This window comes from Centruroides vittatus, unplaced genomic scaffold, assembly GCF_030686945.1.
Source record: "Centruroides vittatus isolate TY-2023 unplaced genomic scaffold, ASM3068694v2 contig_620, whole genome shotgun sequence".
Classification (NCBI taxonomy): domain Eukaryota; kingdom Metazoa; phylum Arthropoda; class Arachnida; order Scorpiones; family Buthidae; genus Centruroides; species Centruroides vittatus.
Window position 1 is genome coordinate 1,010,699 of NW_027122381.1, and position 26,412 is coordinate 1,037,110.

The window sequence follows — 26,412 nt, forward strand, 5'->3', positions numbered from 1 at the left end:
CCTCGTATAATTTTGTCCGTTCTGTTTGTCTGTGGGAGTGAAATGCAGACGAGCTTTCGCCTAAATGTTTGATATTTTAATCATTTATCCTAAATTTTTATTTTTCTGAAGTAATTTTTAATTTTTATATGTTGCAGGTTTTTACAGCATGTCATTAAGCATAAGATAAACTGTTTTTAGTGTGAAAAACATTACAGCTTGTTAAGTGGCAAATAGCAGGAACTTTAGACAGGAAGAAGGACAGACACTTATGATATCAAGCTGCTAAGATGATTGAAAAAGGTTAAACAATGGGAAATAACAATAACTTGGTCTTTACTTTGTCAGATAGTGAAAATATTAGTCATTGTGAAGAAAACAAAGTATAACACAAATACGTTTAAGAAGTAAAAATCTGCATTTTAAGAAGGAAAAAAAGTAAGAGTACTTTATATTTAAGCTATCTATTTCCTGAAATTATCTTCCTTCTTTTTAATTTTAAAAGGATTTGAAAGATTATTGACTTTTACTTGCTAATAATTTAGTAAATATCACATATCTACTGTATTATGTGAATACAAATTTTGCACGATAAACTCGAAACGGAATTTAAAAAATTCAAAATTCCAGAAGTTAATTGTGGAATTATGTTTGAACAATCCAGTAATCAGTTTTAATTTCAGTTATAAAAATTATAGATATTTTTTGTTGTTTATAATAATCTTAAATTTATCACTCCACTTAATTTTAGCATTTTTATTGATAACATTTTTAGAGACAACTGTTTATTAAATACTTAATCTATAGAATTTCTTTCTATAAATTCCAATTTCGTGGACAAAATTTTGAACTGTATATTTCTAAATGATCGGGTTTTCGGTTAACACTTATTACTCGTTATTTTTACCGATTAATTGAACTAAGTTTAACGGTATACGTAAGTGTATTATTAAGATAACATTTGCAACAAATCCACTTATTTTCTTCAGATAAAAATAAAAGAGAAAATTTCCTTCTAAAAAATTTTTATTGTTTATACAACAAATATGTTTAAAATCTGAATTTATGAAAAACGTGAAAGGATATAAAGGAATTCTCGAAAAATAGTTACGGTTATTTTTCGAGAACTCCTTTATAAATTGCGGTTTATTTGCCGAAAGTAGTACTCTATAAACAGTTTGTCGAATGTCGTCGGTACGGTAATTGGCATCGGCGAATCGCGCCGTCAGACCGTCCGCTATTAAATTTTCGTGCGCCGCCGTAATACATTTTGTAAATGCAACAACTTTATTTTGGCATTTCTAAAGTAACCAAAAATATTTATTTACAATTAAATATAACTTCTAAGATACTATTTTCATTTATGGACTTAATCAAATCATTAACAGATACAACAAATTACAAAAAGTATGCCTTGTATTGATAACCTGTCAAAATTGTTACTTAGTTTCTAAGTTTTCACAGCATAATAAAACAGCATAAAATACAAATTGTCATTTTTGACATTTTATGGAGAATATAAGAAGAAATTTCTTTGTTTTTAAGTCTTAACGAGTTTAACAAATCAAACTTGCGCAAACAAGTTTATACATACGCGCATGCTTAATACCACCTTGAAAATATTCAGTTTACGTTTATCTAATTTATAAAAATAATCAATGCTAAGACTCGATTTACTGCAATTTACAATTTGTCTAAATTTTAGAATGTGATTATTTAATATATCAGTCTTTTGCTCAGAATAAATAAAATATAACTTTATTAAGCATTAATATTGGTAATTTTATTTGATTTATAAATTAATTTCATAAATTTTATTGTAAATATTTTTGCATTTAATATTAAAACTACAAATTTAGAAATTGTAATTATTGATAAGATATTCAGATTTTAAAATTTTATGGAATTCTACTCATAAAAGTAACATCTCTTGAGAACAAAACAAATAAGAAAAAATATTTATAAAGTAAGTAGTGAAACATGCATTCTCATATAAGTCTAAATGATTATATTTGTTATGATATTAAAAGTTATAACTATTATATTTTCCAGCAGATATATTTTACTGAAAAGTTATAATAATAATATTTTTAATATTTGAAGATGGGATACGAAAGATTACTAATATACTTTTTGAAAAAAATTTACATTAAAAGATTTAAATTGAAAAATAATAATTTAGAATGTTTAGATATGGAATCTATCCTCTGTTGGAAGGAATTTTGACCTTGCGATTAAAATTTCATTTAAATCTCGCCGCATTAAGTAAACAATATTATCTCGTTTGAGCTCCTTGCTGACACGTGTAAGTATATAAGATAATTATATTCTGGGCATGTTAGTTTCTAAGTTTTCATTTTGATTTATTTTCATGTAATTAAGTAACACATATTTATATAATGCTGTGAGACCAAGTTCTGTTTTCAAATATCGTGTTAAAAGTATGATTACTTTCCTTCGGTTAATGACTAGAAGGCAACTTCTTACAGTAGATGAAATTCAGATAAAATAAATTTATTTTAGGAATATAAATGAACTAATAATCACTCTAACATTAAACTTATCAACAAAAAAAAGCAAATTTATTATAATAATGAGTTTCACATTAGCAATTTGATAAATGATCCATTCCATTTGTGATTATCAAAATATTCTTTTGAATGGAAAGATCAATTTATGAAACTGTTAATAAATCTTAAATGCGAAATAATAATTTAATTTGTTAAATGATTAATGAGAAATATTTATAATCGAACAGATGTCGCAAAGATGCAGTTTCATAAATATTACTATTCATAAATCTAAAATATAAATTACAAGATATCTTTTGATATCGTTGATGTTAGTTTGATATCCTAAATATTACATTTGAATTTAAAAGTTACAAATTCCCCAAATCTATTGTAATATCTGTATTGTTTTTTTATGATATTGATACAAATTATTTAATCATAATATTAGATATTAACTTTTAAAAAGTTTGTCATCACAAACTACTTATAGATTTATTTATTATTATTAATATTAAAGAAAGATCGGAAACATAAAATTCATACTTATCTTCTTTCGGAATTTGAAAGTTCTATAGTCGCTTTTTAATGTTTCTAGTACGAAGGACTTTTGCTTGTCGTAACCAAATGCCAATTCTTCAAAAGCAAAATCCACAAAACAAACCATTCCCACGGGCAGTGCATCCGTTAATGCGGGCTTTCGTTTATCTCAAATGCACAGATCTTTCTCTACTTGAAGCGTCTTGAAGTGATGACATAACTAGCAGTTCTTTCCAAATTAGCATAAATTTTAAATCAAATAACAAATAGCGATTTTTATTTGATTCTGTAACGACTCTGTAGCGATTTTGACTCAATCACGACTTTCGATTAAAGTCGATTAAAAATTATTGAAAAATAACGAGTTTGATTTTAGCATTTCAAATTCTTAAATGTAAAAAAAATAAAATAATAGTTAAATAATACAGATATATAATTTTTCAAAAATGAAACCTCGAACAATATTAAATATTATTTATAAATTTGACTGTAAATATATTCATGTAAAATTTAAAAATGAAATTGTTACAGTACTCGATAGATGAAGAAATATTTATTGATTTAGATGAAAGAAAACCACTCAAAGTGATTCATTACAAATTACAAAGAAATAACAGTCAAATAAAAAGGAAGTCCAGTACATTAAAAAGTACAAAATTTATTGCTTAATATGGTACTTATAAAAAATAAATATATAAATGCAACAAGATAACTATAACAGAGAAGAGCCTGATCATTTATTAATGCCATAAATTCTCAAAAATCCTAATGGTTTGAGATTGATGCAAGTCCAAATTTTAGAATGGTTAGTTTTTTAATTATTTTAAAATGATTTAGATTTCTTTTAACAATTTATTTGATATATTACGTTAGAAAATCATTTTTAATTCAAAATTTTCCTGGTAAATCGTGACAGATTGCAAATTTCTGAAATGCAACCGTCCGGGTGTCTTAGTTTTGGATAATTTTGGTCGGGGTGCGGATTTTTGAGAACCGATCGTCTTAGTATACGTCGCGGACGTGCAAGTAAATTAAAATTTAATTTACATTTTCAAACCTTTGTTATATTTGAAACTGAATGAATTAAAAATATAAAATCAAAATTAAACAACATCTCAAAGCTATTTTAAAATAGTTCCTTTAATTATACAATTTGATAAGATTTTGGAATACATTTTATTAAATAAACTATCTCAATTTATATTTTGATATTTAATGTAATTATTGAGGAAGTTTACAATTGATAGTTTAGTTAACATTAGCTTACAATTATATTTTGTTCATAGTTAAGAAGTTGTGATTAAAATCTATTTATAGTTAGAATGATAAATGATGTTTATACAATGTTTATTTAGTTTGATAAAATTTTATATAACAAAATGATGATATCTTGAATAATTTACATATTTTTGAGTATTTGATATGAACGTTACATTCCTTTGGTCTGCTTTATTTTGAATTCTTCCGAATAATCAAAGAGTTCATATTTACCTTTTTCTTCGGTACTCGCCTCCGCCGCGGCCGATTCCGGTTCGGCGGCGATGCTGCTGGAAATGGTGGCCGTCGTCGGTTCGGATTTTTCGTCTTCCGGCAAACTGGATATGGAAACCTGACTGGTGTCCATTTCCGACGCCCACGTTTCGGATTCTACTAATTTGGCAGTGTGATCGTGAACGTCGTGTTCGCTGACTTCCTCCCCTTCTAAAATTATTATGAAAAAATAAGTTATTCATTACGACTGCAGATTAATTATTAATAATTTTTTAACATTTAATAATACAATTAAAAACTTCAGATAAGGAGGCGTTAAAGAAATATTTTATTTGTGCAAGCGCTTTCGACGTAATTTCGTTCGAATTCTCTTTGTTAATCAAACTGCCCAGAGACGACGTGCGTAAATTACGTCGAAAGCGCTTGCACAAATAAAATATTTCTTTTAATTTCTTTAACGCCTCCTTATTTGAAGTTTTTAATTGTGTTAATACAACTGTTGACGTCACGTCCAATCTAAGTATTTAGTATACCTAACATTTAATATTTCAATTAACATAATTATTATAATTTATGTATATAGATATTTAATTATATACAATAATTAAATACTTAGCTTAGGTTTCATAGCTATGTACTATTTATATCTTTATAATTAAACTCAAAAACTAAATCTACAACTAGACAAAAAAAAAAGTCTCTCTCATTCCAAGGAAATTGTTTTTTTGAATTGCAAATCCTGTCAAATCTGAATTCTCTGTCAGCTAAAAAAATTAAATCTGATCTATGCATATAAAACCAAACCCTACATTTGTTAATAATCGAGTGATACGGCCAATATGGCAGCTTAACCGCATATCTCTAATCGAAATTGCGTAGTATTTTAATTACTAATTACTCGTATTAAAAACCCGACAGAATTCGGCTACATTTCTTGAAAAAGCCGTTTGATTTTATATAGAGAGAGATTTCTGTAGAAAGTTTATTATAAAAATTAATATGAACAATAAACTAATTACACTAACTAACTAAAGAATAAAAAGAAAGTTAAAATTGCATCATTTGAATATTTTAATTGGGAGGAAAGAGATCAGAATTATTTTTATCAAAGCAAGCCAAACTTATCTCAATTTTACACAGAATTTCATTTTAAAGTTTAAAATGGCATTCCTAAATATGGAGTTGCATTAGCAAATGAGCATATCCAACCATGTGTTGTTATTTTTGTTCTACATCTGTGTAATTCCTTTAAAGAAATTAGGCTGGAGACTTCAAAGTGCTTAACACATGCCTAAGTATATTATTTGGAAAAAGGAAATTTTGTATTGCATAGGATTCAATTTTTGATAGAATTATTACTATTGAAAATATTGCTAAATCTTTATAATACTGTAAATTAAGTATAAATGAATTTCAATTCATGCTGTATTTAATGGAAAGCAATTCTTAAATAAAAATTTCAGAACACTTTTCTAATATTTAACAATTTTAATTTGATTCCATTATTCCAAACATTAGGTTTAGTTTTAGTTGACTTAGTGCTAAATGATTTAATAACTTTTATTATATCTTTAATTATTTGCTTCTTGTAAGACAGACAGTTTGATAGTATATTTTAAATTTTCATGGAAAAAATCATTTATACTATTACCCATGACAATTGTTGTGGCAGTTTCGGTAGCTCCTTGTTTCACTACATTCTCTCTTATAACTTCTTGTGTTTCGACAGTAACGGATGATATGTATTTTACGGCTTTTTCTTCTCTTTGGTCCTGCGTTATTTTTGCAGCCTGGGCAGGTTCTGTACATAAAATTGATTAAAATTATTAATATTAATTGGTTTTATATATCATGTAAATCGTTTATAAAAATTTGCCATAGATAAAATTTTTCTTTATATTATAACATTAAATTCTATTGATAGGTGTCTTAAAAGTTCTTAGATTTCTAGAAAAAATGAAATTTGAACACCAGAACGGTGTACAGTAAGATGGACAATAGTAATATACACCGTATCAAATAACTATCGCCAAACTGATATTTGAAATCAAGAAATCACTAAATTTTTACTATCAAATATGAGGAAAAAGCCAATTACAAAACTACAGGAGGCCAAATATCATAAAACATAAACAAGGTCTTTATTTCAAATTCATAAATGAAAAATGATTTAGTTTTATTTATGGCAGAAATAATCTCGACGCAGCCAATGCCTTGCAATATGCCATAAATTTTACGAGACACGCCCACTGCCGTTAATACTTAATGCCGTTACTGTGTATTTATATTATATTAGTTATTATCGGGTTTAGTGGATGTTTATTTTACAAGACATTCCCCATTTATGTGAGTTAATGCATGAAGAAAAAGGAATTAAATTTCAAGTTCATTTAAACTGATATAAAAAATCAATATAATATTGAACTATAATTGGGAATTAAGGAGAATATGATGAATGACAAAGAACTCTTTTTGTAGATTTTTATGAGCCACAACCAACTTGATACACTAGAGTTTTCGAATGATCTGTTGGATTTCTACATTCAGACTACATTATGGCTTCTTAATGATCAGAAACAAAGCAATTTGTCTGGAGGTTGGCAGTTAAACCTTCATCTATTAATAAATTTAATAATTAGAAATAAATTAATTTTAAATTTTCTGAAGAAAAGAATCAGCCTGGAGCCGAACTCAAATCTACAAGCTCTGCTTGCCATGCAGTTGCGTTATCAGTTATGCTACCTAGACTCCAATACAATCTTTGCTTCCAGAACTATTAATTAATTCATTCATTTAGCGGTAACCACATCGGTTACTCGAGGGACCCGAGTGGGGACGAGTTTAGCAACCGTGCCTCTCTGTAATATATTAAGTAGTACAATAGAAATCTGGCAGATTGTTTTTTAGATTAATTGAACATTAATGTACTGTACAATACTTGAGAAAATAAGCGTCGGTACGAGTTCGTTTAGCCTTCGTTAACATCATTAGCATAATTCATTTAGTAATTAGCCTTAAACTAGCCCGATAGAGTTTCGGCATTTGGTCGGCGTCTAGTATCGGTATGAGTTTTTTAGAATTCTCCAGCAATATTATTCGTAAAGCAGAACGTAAGATAGATGTCAGATTTTGTTAGTTTTCTTTCACAATTTTGACATTCCTAATTGGTTTTGCAAATCTACAAAATACCTTATTGGAATTTTTAAAAATAAATTTTTGCTTTGTATGCTAAAACCCATCTTCAGTGAGCCATTTATAAGACCTCTAAAATTCAGAAAGACTTAGAAAGGAGCTAATGTTGTTTTTGTCTATAAATCTGTGAATATAACAATGATTCACTGATCTACAGTATTATTTCAGCATTACTTTCATGTTTTTCTTCAATATTCACAATTATAAATTGGCTGCTCTTGTGCTTTTCTATAGAAAGAATACATATAGTAATAATTAATAAAATAAATGCAACTCCCTTTTGATTCCTTATAGTTGTTTAAGAAACTAGAAATAATTCTGGCTAATTAAAGAAATTAATTTCCTGATGTAATGAAGAATGTTCTTATATATTCAATATAACAAGAATGATAAAAAATAAACTGCTTTTCTGGAGTTCACCTTTGTTATTTTTAAAGAACTCAAAAATGTTTTCACATTAATTCTTCTTGCATTATTTTGTACTTCAAAATTAAATTATATAATACAGTAAGTGACTCTTACTGTAGCCTTGGTAATGTGTCAAACCAAAAACTATAGAACTGCTTTAGCTGTTGTTCAAAATTACATCAGCGTATTTAATTTTTTCTTCAAATTTACAAATGAAATTTTATTTCTGATCATGATGATTTTCAAATTTAAAATAGCAAGATATTTTCTTGTTTTTGTGGTAAAAAAAATAATTAGTAATGCATTTTGCAATTTGTTGGTTTATTACGTTGGAAATTTTATAATCTTTCCTTATTCTTTGCAAACGAAAAAGTCAATCCCAAAAATAATGGTAAAATTAGTGTCTAGTCTGGTCGCTCCTCCCAAAAATTAGGTCAAGGTCACAATCGAATTTGGCAACAGCAGTTCAGAATATAACGTTTGCCAACTTTTAAAATTTACATTTCTCTAAAAGGTACTTGGATTCCAAGAAGAATTTTTGAGAGATTCTACATATTTAAATCATACATAGAAACAGAATAATGTTTGTTGCATTATTAGCATTCTCATAATTTGAAGAATTTGTAAAATTATTAACAACATTTCATTTAAAATACAATTATTATTTAATTTATGTTTTAGATAAGCAGTTTTATTCTGATAAAATATTACATGAAAACAATCTTTACAGTTACTATTATTATTATTATTGAACTTCTTTTTGTAAAAAGAAATTAAAATGGAAGTATTCATGTTCTTCAAAGTTCATTGACACTAAGAATCCAACTGTGAATCCATCAAATGCACCAGTAAGATAAGCCACAAATGAATCTGGAGTAGCTTCTTGATTGTCAACGTACCAATTGCAAATAGAAACACCAACACCAGCACTAACAATAATTTAAAATTTTATCTTCCAAACCAAATATAAAAATTATAAATTCAAGAAAAGAACAAAATATATTTTAAAATTATATTCTAAACTGGGCCAAGCTTATAAATTAATTAATTATACATCTGTAATTATTTATAATAATTTTCAATTAAAGGGGGAGATAAACACTCTATCGGCATTAAACGATTTTTATTACTTGAAAGTTTTTACGATGACGTTATAAGTAATAAAAATCGTTTAATGCCGATAGACTGTGTTTATCTCCTCCTTTAATTAGATAATATTTTGGTGTGGTGAACCTAATCATTACTTTTTTATTACATTTAAATTAATCATTTAATAACATTATATTGAATATTTAAGAATTAGAACAAAAAAAAAATCAAAAATAAAAGTAAATGGCAGTCTTTAAGTTATTTCCAAGATATTGAATGATTTAATGATTAAATATTGAAGTATGTGGTACAATCTGTCAGGCACTCCAAAGGAAATGGTGACATCAAATGGGTAAAACTTGTCAAAATAAAGGTGTTCGAAACACAAAACAAGATATGGTCTAATTTAAATTTTTATGTACTCTTGTGTGTGTGTGTTTTATATATATACAGTCAAACCTGTTTTTATGCGCTCTTTTTATGTGCGATTTTTATTTGTGCGATTTTTTTAATGCGAATTTTTAATTTGTGCGATATAGTTGGCGACTAGTCTCGTGCGATTCGTCATGTCTCACATTGACTTATTATAGCTAAATAAACTTATTATAGCATAAATGCACTTATTATAGTAATATTATTGCATGAATATGCGAAAAATGAAATAATTTACTTTTTAAGTCAACAAAACACCACCTGGACAAAAATATGTAAAACAGACGATAGACCAGACCATGCAGTCAAGTGCTGACATCTGTTGTCAATAAATTCTATTTCGTACGGTTTTGAGTTATTTTCTATGTGAGACTTTTTTTATGCGGTCCCTATTGACCGCATAAAAAAATATTTTTTTAATTGTGTTGCGAAAACTATTTTTTACAGCCATTCGTGAAGTTTCGTGCGATTTTTTTAATGCGTTTTTTTTAATGCGGTCCCTATCCACCGCATAAAAACAGGTTTGACTGTATATATATATATACACATACATTAAAAAAAGTAAATATTAGGGAAACGTTTGTATCTACTTGTTTCTTTATATACTTCTCTGTCTTCGTGAGGAAGACACTTGATGATATAACTATCACATGATGAATAGGTATTGTACATCTATTATTAGGTGCTATATTTATATATAGAATTGATTAAGATGAAAATGTGATGTTTACGGTTTTATAAAAAAAATAATATTTTTAGATACTCGACATAAGTTCTAATTCCTAAAATAATAGCAAGGTTGCAGTCAAAGTTTCCAATGCAAAAATACGAATGTCGGACGTTCGGCACCACCTTCCCATAAATTTAGAAGTTTGACGGTGGTGGTTGGAATGTCGATGGAATTTTGCTCGACGTTCCAAATGCCATTGTCAAACTTCTAGGTTTACACGTAGGTGCTGCCAAACGTCCGACGTTCACATTTTCACATTAAAAACTTTAACTGCAACCTCGCTAATAATAGATTTATCTGTTGATCACCCAAGAGCTATACCATAGTCCTTCCCTCATACAGACAGACCGTATCTACTTAGTGAAGTTTAGTATATTAAAGAACCAACATTTACATATTTTTTAAAACTATTGTGACTATCCAGTTAATTTATTACCTTCAATCCTCTTTAAAAAAAATTGAACTTGTTAATATCACTGCCACATTATTTGATCTTTAGTTGCAGTTTGACTAAAAGCTTTCAAAAATGCTGCTCAGATATAGTTCTGGTTTTAATTAAACTGAACTATAATTACTAATTCAAATGCTTTTAGATAAATTTGCCAATCACTGCTAATGGAGCTAACTTTATAGAAAAATTCTTGAATAACAACCTATATTAATAGAATATAAAAGAACTTAACTCATTGTCAGAAATCAAACTGAAAATCCTGACAAAGTTAATCAGAAATGTTTTGTTAATTTATTCAAGATATGCATCTGTAAGAATTTCGATCTCACACTGGAATAGCATCTCAATCTTCACTTTCTATTAGTTATGTTTAACAATATTAGAAAAAACAAAGAGAGGCAATTATGGTACAAAAACAATACTTTATTTTAACAAAACATCACACTTTAGAGATTTTGTGAGATGAAAGTTACATTTCGTATTTTCTTATATAAAATGTGAAAAGACAAAATTCTGTTCTTTTAGATAGCTAGTAGAGTACAAGATAGAGAGAGAATAAAACAAAGTGGGTAAATGGTTTAGGCACTTTAATTTTTGAGTTATGGTATAGTACATTGATGAGATTTCCCCAATCAACAAAAAATAATGTTTGGTTGATGAATTCTCAATACATTCCTTTAGCAGTTTCCTCGATATGGATCCACCAAGATACAACAAAGGACACTTTTTACAAATAAAGCCACCCTTCAAAACTTTTATGGCTTGCAGTTTTAGTCAGTTTGATTCCGGTCTTCCAATACCTCCTTTCTGTACTAATCGTGCAAAAGTTCAATGGCAGTATCGTATCTCGAAATATGGACTTCACGCACGTTTCCACATCGTACAAATATCTAGTGCCAGCGTCGTGCAGTCTCGCCCTTTTATTAATTTTGATATTAAGTCACTTCATAAGCATACATTTACTAACTAGATATGTGAAGAAACAATGTTTTTCACAGATACTAACAGACACAATATTCTGAGGAATATATCTATATATATACAAACATGAATCCAAAATTTAGCCCGATCGTTTATGGCAGTCGTCGGTGTATATCTATATACAAATTCTAAAGCCAACAGAAGTAATAGCCAAGGCAGGCACGTAAAAATTTAAATTTTTGGTGGAATTAAAAATTGGTACATTTCAATGATGCATTTTTTTAAAAAAAAGATCAATTACTCTTAACAGATATATCTTCTGTTCTTTACAAATAACCTCAATTCATTTCACTTTACTTTCACGTTTGGAATATACTATAGTAAATGAAGTATTAATTCCTTATTAGATATGATTTGGATGTAAACTATTTTATTAATTTGAAGAATATGAGAAAAGAAAATTTCTACAAGAATAATATGCTAGTGTGAGATTTTAGAGAGTATTTGCAAGAATTTCAATTTATCCAATTTTTTACAAACAGATTGTACGAAATGGACAGAATTATTCAAAACTTCAGAGTTTGCTTGATAAGGCAGTATTTGGATGGAATCCAACAAGTGACTTGGTTGCTAAGGCTTTAGACTTGGAATGCCCTATGTAATTTAATAGGATTTAAGAGATAGAATATGTATAAACTTTCAAGCTACCTTTTCAGTCACAGATAACCTTTTTTTGTTAGTTTTTTCCTACATTCCAGTTTTTGTTTCATTCTTTGATATAGTTCATGAAAGATTTTATTTATCAATTCAATGTAAAAGATATATTCGTAACTTTTTGTACACTAAAAATCTTTCACACTGTTATTTAACTTCTTGATTTTCCAGAGTCATTTGCATATCAAATCTATTCTGGTAACAAAATTCAGAAAAATGATCCAAGTGGTCATAATTGTCATTTCCTTCATTCCTTCTATTGCAGACATCAAACTAAGAATATCATTTTTCTTTCACTATGATTATTCCTCATAGTCATAAGACTTTCAAAACTCTCTAAAAAATAAACCATAGCAGGTATATATTTCTCATTAATTTTTACCTTTGTAGTATTTAGAAACAGAATACTCAAAATGAATCTATGGCTATTAGATTCAATTGCCATACAAGAATATATATTTTAAATAGTTTAGAAAATAAAACTTTGTCAGAAGATTTTTATTAGTGTGTAAAAACAATGGACAAACTGTTTTTGTCCTTCCATTTTAGTACAGTTATAGAATTATTTTTATTAAGATTAACTTGCATAAAGATGAGTTTTGGTTTTTTTTTTTTAATTTTAATCTGATTAAGAAATGTCAGAAAAGTTAAATAATATTAAGTAAAAATTGTACTGACTAACTTGTAATGACTTTTAATATTCACATAAATATCATCAAAACATCAGTCATTCCAATGTGGCATACCTTGGAGATATCGCTCTACAATATCTTCAGGATGTGTTCCGAAAATGCTATTTTTGCAATGTTACAGAACATAAATTCAACTCTAGAATTATGTCTGATTATAAAGAAAATCATAAACCCAATTGAACACTTTTTTGGGTCAAAGGATTTTCTACTTGACTATTTCATTTTTTGTTCTCTTAGCAATCTTCCATTTCATTCTGTGGCAAAAATGATATGGCTAGTCATTTGTTCCCTCTCTAAAATATTATTTTACTACTTTTTCTTTCGGTTTTATTGTCTGACGTTTACAGTTTTGTGATTTAATTCTGATGTCGAAAAGTTATTGTCTTATAATCTGTTTTTGCTTCGTTACTTTTGGTAATGTCGGTCGGAGAATTATAAAACCGTGCGGTCCCGTTTCCTAATGGAAATAAATAACAAATATATTTCTGCGCAATCTTCAAATACAATGCAAATATACACATAAAGAGAAATGATGACAAGATAATTTTTGAAGAAAAACTCAAGAAAAGAATGATGGAACTAGAAAGCAATAACTAAATTTAAAATGGCAAACTGGGATTGTGAAGTTAGTAAATTTCCCAGAGAAAAATATAATAAAGCTAAATATTGGTGACATAATATTTTCATTCTCTCTAATATTAGATTGATTTAATTAATTTATACATAAAAGCATTTTTCATCAAATTCGTTATTGATTTTATGTATAAATCATGTTGTATAAAACACTTTCATTTATTTATCATACCTTTTACAAATTCATCAGATACTATTTGTTTTTCTATAATTTCTGCCCCGTTTTCAGTCATATGAACTGTTTCCTGTAAAATATTAAAAAAAAATAACAATCTTTAATGAGTACTATTGAAAGGAGTTAATATGCAGTCTTTCATTAATAACAAAGGACGAACATAAAAGTTTTATTTAAATAAGAAATTTTTTTAAAAATCATGCATTCAAACGGAAACCAATAATTTCTGTTGTTAGTTTAAAATACAACTCACATTAGAAAAAAATCAGTAAAGTCATTTGTCCCAATCAGTTTGTAACTACAGTAGAGCATCGATTATCCGACTCAATTGGGGACTGGGGTTGGTCGGATAACCGAAAAGTATGAAAAAATACATTATTAGTATATTATATTAGTATATCCCTATTAACCTACTTCACGTTGAATTTTCATCGATGTTAAGCCTAACAAACTTTTTTTTAAAATACTGTACTAATCGTCGCTATTGTATCATTAAAAATTATTTCTTTATTTTGCACAAAATAAATACAGTACTGTACTGTATATTGAAAAATATAATCGGGTTACATATTTTACATAAAGTAGGCCTATACATTAGAAAAAGAAGTCCAAAATTTTCTTTTGCTTCACAGCCGACGCTCGTTTTTTTCTGCTAAATCTCGCACACGTTTTAAAAACAGCAATCGGATAGCGTTGTTAAATAAAATTATGCCTGGTTTAAATACTGGCCTCCCTTTCGTGGTCCAGTCAATGTTGCCAGCTAAAACATGCAAAAATTTAACAAAAATAATATTAAAGTAGCCAAGATATATAGTCAAATATTGTAGCGCCACATCACTAGCGGACATTTGAATTTGCCGACTAGAACGCGGTCGGTTAACCGACGTGACGGTCGATCGGGGGTCGGATAATCGATGCTCTACCGTAATTACATCAATATTATAAATATAGAAATAAATAAATTCTGTTTAATGTTAATAACTGAAAATTAACCATAGGGTAATGTGTGTCACAGTTGTCTGCCACCATCTCTTGTGAAATAAATCTATAAACCTATTATTGAAAAAACTGATTTCCATTTGGCTCCAAGTGCCATTTCACTGTAAAAACTTTAAATAAAAGATACTTTTGAATTTTATGAATGTATAAATTAAGCAAGAAATTTTTTGAAAGAAAGACAATAATTTTAATGATTATATTTACTTGTATATTGTAAATACAATAAATAATAATGTAGTAGAAAAAGTTTTTTATTAAGACAATTTTGTTTCAATCAACTGGTCCTCTGAAATCCAATATTTATTTCTTTGACTTTCTTCTTTTCTCTCATACTTTGAAACATAAAAATCTCTGCTTTTTAAGTGCATAACTTATTTCATTATCGATGTTCTGTTCGAAGTATAATTAATTATTTTAGAAAATCTAAAACTGAAATCATTCACTGTTAATTAGTGATGATAATTATTACAGTTCAATTTCTTTTATTTCTTTAATCACAAAATTAAACTTGCAGGTCATTTCTAATATCTTAATTATTAACTTTTGTAAAAATATCATTACAGTTTTTATACAGTTTACTTATTGTCATCTAAATTTATATTATGTATAAAAACTGTTTTAAACACTCCGACGACAAAGTCGATCCCGAACCCCAAATAATTTTAGAAAATATTTTTATTTTCGGTTGTTAGACATAAACAAATTTATATGTCAATATCTTCAATAAAATTAAAATGTGTTATTAGAACTTTAAATATAATTAGTAATTCATCCAAACAATTAAATTATGTTACCAGATTAGATTAATAGTTAACCAAACAGTTAAGTATATTGAAAAATTCAGTGGTTTATTTTTTTTACATTGTTGTTTTAAACTTGAAGATACAAATATCAAAATGGCATTTTAGATCATCCCATAATCTCAATATAAACACTAAAATAGTGTGGCTAATTAATTTAGAATCTTTGTACTAATGGATAATTTCATAATAGACGAAACAAAGCCCAATTATGACAAGATATCATAGACATAATTAAATTAGCTTTATGTAAATGTTCTTGTTCATGCTGTACTTACTACAATAACAAAATATTCTAATAAAAAATTGTTTTATTTTATATTGAATTCAACTGTTTTGTCAGATGATCATTACAAAAAAGTTATAAATTATACCATGTTTGTAACAGTGATCTGAAGACAAGCTGAGAAATTGTGGAAATAAATAATACAAATGAAGTCAGAAATTTATACAAGCAGTTCTGGAAGTTTGAATTTTGCAGTTGGTAAGAAGTCAAATATGTTTGCATCATAATAAAGAATTACAAAAATGTAAAAAATATAGAACCAGCTATCATCATTGGTACATCAGAGCTTTTGGAAAATTTTAAACAAGAATCAAATAAATATATAAATTGAAAAGACTAAATAATTACGCAGTATCATTAGCACAAATAAATAATTAGCACTTTTTTATAAGATTACAAAGAATTGTTAAGTCAAAAACTTTTCTGGTTTTAGTAATTATGAGTTTTGTAAACAAAACAACTGTTTAAAATCAATAATATTATTTGTTATATTCAATTAAAAGGACAATTAAAAACAGACAATAATTAACGATCACCTTTATCAAATCTTGTTCGTCGTAAGAAACGTCGAGAGAAACTTCTCTTCTTAAGGAAGCATCTCTGGACGATCCTAATTCTTCTTTAAATGTATCAAATCCTAAAAATAAACACACATACATATACATATTATATAACCAAAATAATCTGACAAGTTTAGATTTATGCCCAATATAATGTCTCTCTCTCTCTGTGTGTGTGTAATTTCACTTTCTGTTTATAAAAATTATGTTCATTTTGATTGAAGTTGTAGCAAATTAATTTATTATCACAAAAATAAAATATCTCAAATCCAATTACCAAAACATGCTCGGCAAATAATTAATAGACCGTCGAAATACACCTTAAGTTGCCAAGATAATTTATTGAAACTAATGTTTTCGGCTCATTCGATAGGCCATCTTCGGGTTAAATGAGAAGATTAGAACATTGGTGTTCCAAAATAGAATACATAAATTTAAATACAAAAAATAACTTATATTTATACATGTATAATTTTCTAAGAAAACAAAATTAAATATAATAATAAAAATCCAGTAATAATACCTTAAAGAAACAGTAATAGAAAACTATTAAGGCATAATTATAAAACATGAAATTGTAAACCAAGACATAATTTAAGAGTTCATAGAAAACTTTTTAATTATGTATTTCCTTCCGTGCAGATGGTAAACCTTCGGCATCCCTTGCATCGATGCATGCATCCTCTAGTTTGCTTCTATAAATCTCAATTTTCTCTGCGCTTGTCACTAATGCTGGGGAGTGCAAGGGTTTAACAATATCGGCTTCGTCCAATTTCACTATAGAGCTTTACATCTGCATTATCTGGGAAAGTACTTTCGTATTGGATCCTTTCTTGATATTATACTTTTGTTCTTTAAGCCTGACTCCAAAACTTTTTGTCGTAGCACCAAACTCCTAAATTATGCCTTAGTTTACAATTTCATGTTTTATTCTTTAACTTAATAATAACAGATATTGGATTTTTGGAGCAGGGTCTTAATCACAGTTTTGGCTCCAGTTCTGCTACAAACTATTTTATTATGTTAATTTATTTATGATCTGCTCTTATTGCTTTATAAATTTTATAATAAACAATAGAAATAGATTTTTCAATCACATTTACCAAAAATAACTTATGCACTGTATGCCAAAAATGACTTAAGAAATAATAAGAGACCACAGTCTGTCGGCATTACTTTGACTTTAATAAAGTCAAAACGATGCCAACAGACCACCGTCTTTGTCTCTCCTTATTACTTCTTAAACATTTACGATGGTAAATACAGTTTGTCAATAATCAATGTCAGTATGAAAGTGGATGCAACTAGGGGCAGATTCGTGGAGGCTACTTGTGCTTTAGCCCTTTCTATCGACACAAAATAAAATTAAAATTTGTTTGTTTGAACTTCAGAATGTTTTAAAAAAACATTTTGACATTCATTATTCTCTCTGCTTCTGCCACATTTGGTGTCTGTTCATAGTACTATACTATTCTAAATTTTTTATAAAGAAATGTCCACATCAATCTTATCTCTTTGTAACTTCAATAAATGCTGTCATCCTAGATGTTAAATATAGGTAAAAACTGGATTTCAGTTAACACCAAAATGTTTCCTTTACATCTTTATTTTCTTTTTAGAATAAAATTTGAGTGACTAATTTTGAAATTAGTCTCCTTCTTCAGTTTTAAATTACTATTACTAAACTGTGATAAAATATCTCTCTGAAATTAATGTCAAATATAAAATATACACTCTTCAACAAAAATTTGTGCACCAAAAACAAATTGTCTGGTTACTGCATAAGTTGACATACAGCCATGTTTCAGATAGGTATGCAAATGATTACCATTAAGCTACAAATGAACACTGGGTATTGCCAGCAAAATGCCTTATCATATTACTAACCCAATACCATGTAAAAAGATTCTTAGAGGTTCAATGTATTCAGTATTTTCAATATATTGTAGAGGGCTGGACAAAACAAAAAAAAAAAAAACTGACGGACAAGTCGGCTTGACAGATACACTGGATATTTTTATTTATTTCCATTGACACAGTCAATATATACAAGACACAAGCTATCACGAGATTGACAAGTTTTCAATACCCCAGTAAAACCAATTCACGTCCTCACTTCCCTTCTCTCCTTTAAGGGGGTTCACGGCACGCGGTGAACACTACAAACAACAAAGATCGTGTAAGAAACAAAAATACAACCGAAACTACTCACAATAATTTTTCTACCCCTACAAATGTTGAGAAGGAAAACTAATCTGTGCAGTCGAATCTTCCACCGTTCTTCTTTCCTTTCTATATGTTGTTTCTTGGAGTTAAGGTATCCTCGGTTAGGTGAATTGGATTACAGTTCCATCAGCCTTATTTCAATCCTTAGTATTCTTGCACCCGACACTTCAATTTCGTATCCTTCACACAACAAGCGGGGCCCGGGAAAACAAAAAGAAAGGTGCTTACAACACGTGGACACGACTTTCTATAACATACAAAGCAGATATCCTCCCACGTGACCATCACTGGCCAATCTGGCTACCAACACGCAATAGATGGTGAAAAGATGGTACCAAGAATGAAAATGAAGGGGTCGGGGGAAAACCAAAACAACTAAACAAAAAAAAAGAAAATAGTTGCAAAGCACTACAATACCTTTGTTTGGAGGTCTTTGAACACCAGGCATGCCTATATGATGCATTCAAAGGTGGTACAAATATTTGAGTTTGAGAGGGATTGCATCATTAGACAGAGGAAAATAGGATGGACATTTCACTAAATGTGAAGCCATCTTGAACAAGCAGACTTCAGAGGTTATTGGCAACAGTGGCCGTAGGAAGAGAGACTCATACACCGGAACGACCTGATCAACTCAGACAAACTATCTCAAGAGTAATATACTCTCACTTAATAGCACTTCTGAATCACTTATAATAGCAAGACTGATGCAATCAAATCTAACAGCTTCCCCTTCCACCATCCAGAAACAGAGAGAGGCATATATCAAGAACTAGGTATTATCCTACACAATTGTGAGGTGACAGGCAGAACTGGCATTGACAATGCCCTCATGCTGACTACCTAACACGCTCGTACATTAGTATTTTTGTTTACAGTGGTGTTGCAACCATCAAGTCATTTTCAACAGGATAATGACCACCCACATGGCTCAGATTTTCTACAAGTGCCTCCGTAATGTTGACGCTCTTCCTTGGCCAACTAAGTTTTCAGATTAGATACCTAAAGATCATGTGTGGAATATGCGGGAATGGCAATTTCAGCCATCAATGAGTGTGCATAGTCTGGGAAAATCTATCACAAAACAGCATAAAATGTATTAAAAAGCTTCTTTCCTATATTATTTAATTACAAAAAACTACTTAGTAACTATGACTAATGAACAGGCTTATTACACACCCAGCCTATTTAATTAACTTAACTAAAATGCATTTTCTCTTTACTGGCCCTTATCAATTGGATGACATGCACGAAACAGAATATACATTTGCCAACATTACAATAAATTATTACATACACCTTATTAAAAGGATTCTAAATTATCACTAGGACAGTAACACAACAATACTAAATAAGTCCAGTAAAAACCTTGTGAATAGCCTTTTTATCTTTTTTATGGTTGTGGTAATTTTCTATTCTGTCTGGACCACATTTTTTGGGTATTGGATTTTTGTTAAATTAATTAAATAGGCTGAGTGTGTAACAAGCCTGTTCATTAGTCATAGTAACTAAGCAGTTTATTGTAAGAATAAAATGTGTTTATGACCAGATTATCTCTGCATGTTTCGGTGCAAGAAGTGCTATTGATACTGAGACTATTGTAACACTAACTAAATTGCACAGTTATTCCTAATTAAACATGTTTGCCATGGTATTGTAACCAATTATTTCTGTTATTACTATCGTACATGTGAAGTGAAATATAATGTTCATGTTTTACAATTACCTGCCAACAGTGTGAATTATTTTATTTATACTCCTTGTGAATCACAATATAAAATTTTTCATTTTATTTCAAATTTTTTTAAGAATCTCACTATTATTAAAAAAGTTGAGAGAGAATTTGAATACTTTTATTATACTCTGTAAGTCTTTATCTGTAACTTTTTTTGTTGAACTAGTATTATTAATGGACTTATTTCTAGTTGTTTAATACTTATAAATAACTAACTAATTATAATGAATATTTTACCCGACTGATCTAAATGAACTTTGGCAACCGCTTTTTCGACGGCATCCGTGACTAATTCGACGTTGAACATACATTGCTTTACGATGTCGTCTCTCCTGATTTTTCTCAATGCCTTTTCCAAACTATTACCTAAGAAAAAATATTTTTATTATAAATAAATTATTTCATACATGATATATACTTTGTGTAATATAAATAGAAACAAGATAATTTTCTGTTTTTTGATACTGAATTATCTGGTTAAATAATGCAATCCGACATTTTTCGATTTTTATAATATGTATAAGTGACAAAGTAAGCAATTGTTAATAATTTATTGCAAAAGTTTAAAAATAAAAATGAATTCAAGTACACAAAAACAAAACAATACTTCTAATGGCAGTCATCAAATTATCTTATACTGATTCATAAGTGAACTTAAATTGAAACCATAAGCGAAGAAATTCCACTCAAAAAATAATAATTGCTTGAAATTGATGTTAATTTAACTTCATATGAAAATGAATTTACTTTTTCTGAAATCAAATTGAAAAATATAGTTTGGATAAAGTAAAAGTCATAATAAATGCCTTATTTGAGTATTAAGATTAAAATATTTTGATAATAATTTTGATTTTTTTAGAATTATTTACAATATGTTTTTGATTTTTCAAATAATCCAATCTGTTAGTCTTTAAAATTGAATGAAATTTACTATAATTATTTTTAGAATCCTAAAATGGCTCTGAAAACTAAGAAATAATTTTGCACTATCACTTTTATATCGGTCTTATTATATATTAATTTTGATGAAAAGAAAAGAAATGTCTAAAGATACAAAAACGAAATTTAAGTCTTTACAAAAAGTGACATTAATGAAAAACTTTGCATATAACAAAAAAATTGTCAAAATTATTTTTAGTAGTGTAGTGTTTTTGTATTCATTTGTTTACGTTTTCTGATAAAAACTTCATTTACTGTTTTACTAGTAATCTTGTGTCCATTTGGTTAAAGTTAATCAGACAGTTTTGTATCAATAATAGTCGAAGCTGAAACTTTACCAATACACGAAGACACTAAGCATTAGTTGCTGGAAAAATGTGTAAGGTATGTTTAGTGTCTTCATATATCCAAACAAAAACATCCGAGATGTAAAAACACTGACAATTTAGATGACCAAAATTGTCATAATTGTTTACTTGGGGCAATTTTGTTTACATCTCAGATGTTTTTGTTTAGATATCAACTTTTTTTTTTTTTTTTGGCTAATGATTGTGTTATTACACCAAGACCAAGGACGACAACGTATCCGTATGGTTTGGTTGACGCTCGGCGATGTGATGGCTGCCAACCGAGCACTTTCAATATGCCATTAGTAAAATTGTTATAAAAAGTTTTAACTGGCATAAATTTGGATTCTGGATAACAGTTTGAATGAAAATTATTTGTTTCCACCCAACTTCATCTTTACAATCATAAAATTAAGCCATAAAAATAAAATAGCTACAGGGAAGCCCGTGAACATTAACCTATCAACCTGGAAGTTTGGCTGATACTTCACAGATAACAAGAAAGGCTCAAGTTTAAAATATGAGTTTTCTAGACCTACTAATTTTTTCTAGGAGTGTCTGCAGTATCAGATGAAAAAAAGAAGAAAATACAGCTTTTTGGCAATTTTTGCACATTTGGCAACCCCTTTATAGAAAAACTTGAAATTTTACACACTAAGAAAATAACTATCTTTCAAATGAGATAGTCAGAATTACTATAGGCTTTTGGGTGATGAAGAAATCAACCTCCAAATATTGGCATCTCTGATTCCTGTATATATAGTCATCAGTCATATTTCACTTTGATATAGTTTTGTAAATAAGCATCTATAAAATTAACAATTTCTTATGCTATCTGCATAAAATCCAAAATAAATGAAGTTTTGCAGAATATGTAAGTAGTGTTTTCTTCAAGTATAATATTTTATAAGATTTGCAACCAAATAACCAAATATGTAATTGTTAAAAACAAATTGTCTGACATTCTGAATGTGATATAATATATCAAACACAAAATTGAGAAATGTTAATAAAATGGTAAACAAAATTTAAATTTTTGAACGTTTCTTACCTGTAGCTTTAGGTCCCGATTTTTGCATCCATTGCCTAAGCATTATTAATGCCTGTTGTCTGTCGTCGTCCGGGTAGTCCGATTTAATGGAGTTAATTTCCGTCTCCGAAATATCGAGTTGCAGCGCTAAAATTTCCCAGTCGCCGTCGAGTTCTCGCGCAATATCAGAGAGTCGCAAGTCTGCTCGGTGGATGAGTTCAGGTTTCGCTATAAAAAAGTTAATAATAAATAAAGTTTTTTCGGACAAATTTTTCATCGTTAATGCATTTATTCAATTAAAGGAAACATTTTAATTATTAAAGGAAACATTTTTTATTTTTATAAAACTGCATAAAAAAATATATTTTTTATGCAGTTTTATAAAAATAAAAAATTTGATTTTACTTGAAGGCATGTTTATCAGAATCATGAAATTTAATAATCATCTCAACGTAAAATATCGATTCAATATAACAGAGTAAACTTAACCCTTAGCCTGCCGTTTGCCACGCCCCCTTATTTTGTAAAATGGCCAAGGGCAAAATAGGTGAATCAGGCAATATTATTTTAAAAATTCACCAAAAGTTAAATTATTATTTTATTCATATGAAAAAAATCACATATATTTATCAATATAGGTAGTTTTAAATACTACATTTTTCAATAAAGTTTGTTTGAAAAATATATATATATTTTTTTTTTCTCATAAATGATAACTGACATTCAGACTTGAAAATTTGTTACTTTTTGTCAAAATTAACATTGTCTGGTTACTTCATTCTTATTGTCACTGAGCCAGAATGATGTAGAATATTGTTCTGTACAATTTGATATAACATTTATGCATGTACGTTTATTCGTTGTGAAATTATTGCACATTATATCAAACATTTGTTTGAAATCTGAACTTTATTCTGCTTTCAACTAATATAATGAACTAATATACTTTATTCATTTCATATCAAACAAGATTATATATTTTTGTAATAAATATATGATTACCAGTAGCAATAGATGTAACATTTGCTGATATTTTAGATTTTTAAAAAAATAATAAATTAAAAATTAAAAAAATATATAAAATATCAGAACTGAAGGTCATAACTTGAATATTTATGATGCATTAACATATTATAGCTGAATAAACTTATTATAGCATTAATGAACTTATTATAGTAATATTATTGCATGAATATGCTAAAAATGAAATAAAAAATTATCAGAAAATGAAAAATTAAGAAAAAAACCGATAATTAGAATTTTTTAAGTCAACAAAACACCACCTGGACAAAAACATGTGAAACAGATGATAAGCAAGACGATGCCGTCAAGTGCTGACGTCTGTTGTCGATAAATTTTATAAAAATCGATTGTTAACGGGGTAACGATCAATCGGTACCCTGGTCGTTTTGCTAAACAATTAGGGTAACGATAGATCGGTACCCTGGCCAGGAAAGGGTTAAATCACAACTTTATTTTTTTAAACTTTTCCTATCTTCCTATTTGTTTTACTATCTGTTTTTAATCACTAAAATTTTATCCCATATATTTACTTTAAAAAATATATATTTTTGTTAATTATAAATTATTCCTAACTCAAGAACAGCATAAAAATAATTCCTTTATATGAACAAAATTATTACACAAAATGCAAAAAACTTGAATACTTACTCAGATTATTATTATTATTTAGTAATTTTTACAATAAATAATTTCAACGCACATATATATTATACAGTAATACAAAATGGAATAGAAAACATTACCTTCCTGTATTGTGTAATTAATATCAACTACAAAATTAATTCTAACCAATTTTTATCTCCATACAATAGTCAATTCCAATTTGGACAAAATTAAACAATCTACTGTGCTAATAGGTTTAAGGTGTCTAATGATTAATTGCATTTAACATTTTTTGAGACTAGACTACACATGTCTAGTCATCCATCATTTTATTAATACAGGTCAATCCTCCTTAATGCACAATCTCGAGATCTGGCCATCGCCAGACTATAGAAATTGATCTTTATGAACTCTATGAAAACCAAATCTGGCAAAATGTGTATAGAATAATTTGTTTATATTAATTCTGTTTGTTAATATAAGTTATCCTTAATAAGTGATATGAAATTTAGATAAATCTGGATAGAGTTCATTTCTTAAGCTACAAAAATAATTCTTCAGAATTATTGTGTTTGATAAATTATGGTAGCCTCTCACAACTGGTTATCTAATTACAATAACGCTGCAAATAATTTTAAAATCCAGTTCGACGTTTAATTTCTTGTCGTCCGATTAAACGTCGGACTGGATTTTAAAGGTATTTGTGGTGTTATAGTGATTTGATAAATCGCCACAACTTTTAAAAAGTAATGATTTTGTTGAAAATATTTTGTCTGATACACAGAATAAATAAAACAATTTTATAAGGTATTTTTTCTAAATTATTAATTTATAAATAATTCTTACCTAAACCAGTTTCTTGTACAAAACAGTATTTCTTTTCTAATGTTACCAATTCTGATATATTATCCATCTGAAATGATTATTGCTATTAGATATCTACTTTGAAAAAATAACTATTAAAACTTTTTAAAGTTTTTAAAATTTCCTAATAAAAATATTAACCAAAATTTATAATTTCAATTAATGTTAAATTAAATTGTCTGATAATATAAATAACTGATATCATTTAACAATTCAGTTTTTTTTTTTTTCCCCTCAACTCTCTCCACCCTGTGGGCACTAAGAGGGCCTCTTTTAGTAGGCCCATTATGGGTTCGGCCAGGCCCACAATGGGGCGGCCGGGTGGTGAGGGACGGGGCCTGACATATCCGAACGGACCACCCCCCGAAAAATTCCTGGGGATTTCTCGACCCGTTCGGATTCGATCCCGGGTCCCCCAGAGCGGTAGTCTGCCACCTTGACCGCTCGGCCATCCGGCCGCTAACAATTCAGTTATCATTTGAAATACTATCTAACAATATATTAATATGAGCTTTGTTCAAATGTTTTCATTATAAAATTACTATCATTATTTAATACAGGGTTGGTCAAAAGTAGCAAGAAAAATAATTTGACTGCCATCTAGTGGTGACGAAGAGTCTGTTGACTTAATTCAAATATTTTGATAGACCGAGATTTGAGGTTTTTTATCAAGGTGCTTTTATTCGTCAAAATGGTGTCGGGAAAGACTGTCTACACCAGGGTGACAAACCTGTGGCGCACGTGCCCAATGTGGAACGTTGGAGAAATCATATAGCACGTAACCTATCGTATGATTTTGGTTTATCGTCTGTTCAGTTTATCGCACGATCATCCTTTTTCGATCAGCTTATTTACATTTACTCTAATTAAAGCATGTTCATTTTATTTATTTAAATGTAGTTATTTGAAGTATAGAACTTTCACATGCATAAACATTTTTAAAGATTTGTATGCTTAATACGTGGCATGCAAATGCAAAAAGGTCTGCCATCCCTGGTCTACACTATCGAAGACAGGACTGAAATAATCTGGGCTTTCTAAAA

At 28.5% G+C, this 26,412-nt stretch overlaps 1 protein-coding gene and 1 long non-coding RNA gene across 20 annotated transcripts in view; one reads left to right on the top strand and one right to left on the bottom strand.

Annotated features, from left to right (window-relative positions):
- On the top strand, window positions 1–26,354 carry LOC136979417 (uncharacterized). Its single transcript, XR_010881383.1, has 3 exons — window positions 1–417; window positions 3,946–4,055; window positions 26,270–26,354. It is a non-coding gene; the product is annotated as an uncharacterized lncRNA (long non-coding RNA).
- LOC136979409 (ankyrin-2-like) overlaps window positions 1–26,412 on the bottom strand; it is a 376,384-nt gene that overhangs the window by 160,832 nt on the left and 189,140 nt on the right. For all 19 annotated transcript variants that reach the window (XM_067275362.1, XM_067275361.1, XM_067275359.1 and 16 more), the window contains 7 exons: window positions 25,352–25,418; window positions 22,901–23,107; window positions 20,801–20,929; window positions 16,579–16,679; window positions 13,955–14,027; window positions 6,172–6,321; window positions 4,521–4,730 (listed from right to left, as the gene is read on the bottom strand). In XM_067275362.1, the coding sequence (XP_067131463.1) occupies window positions 4,521–4,730; window positions 6,172–6,321; window positions 13,955–14,027; window positions 16,579–16,679; window positions 20,801–20,929; window positions 22,901–23,107; window positions 25,352–25,418 (937 nt within the window). The remainder of the gene's footprint in view (window positions 1–4,520; window positions 4,731–6,171; window positions 6,322–13,954; window positions 14,028–16,578; window positions 16,680–20,800; window positions 20,930–22,900; window positions 23,108–25,351; window positions 25,419–26,412) is intronic.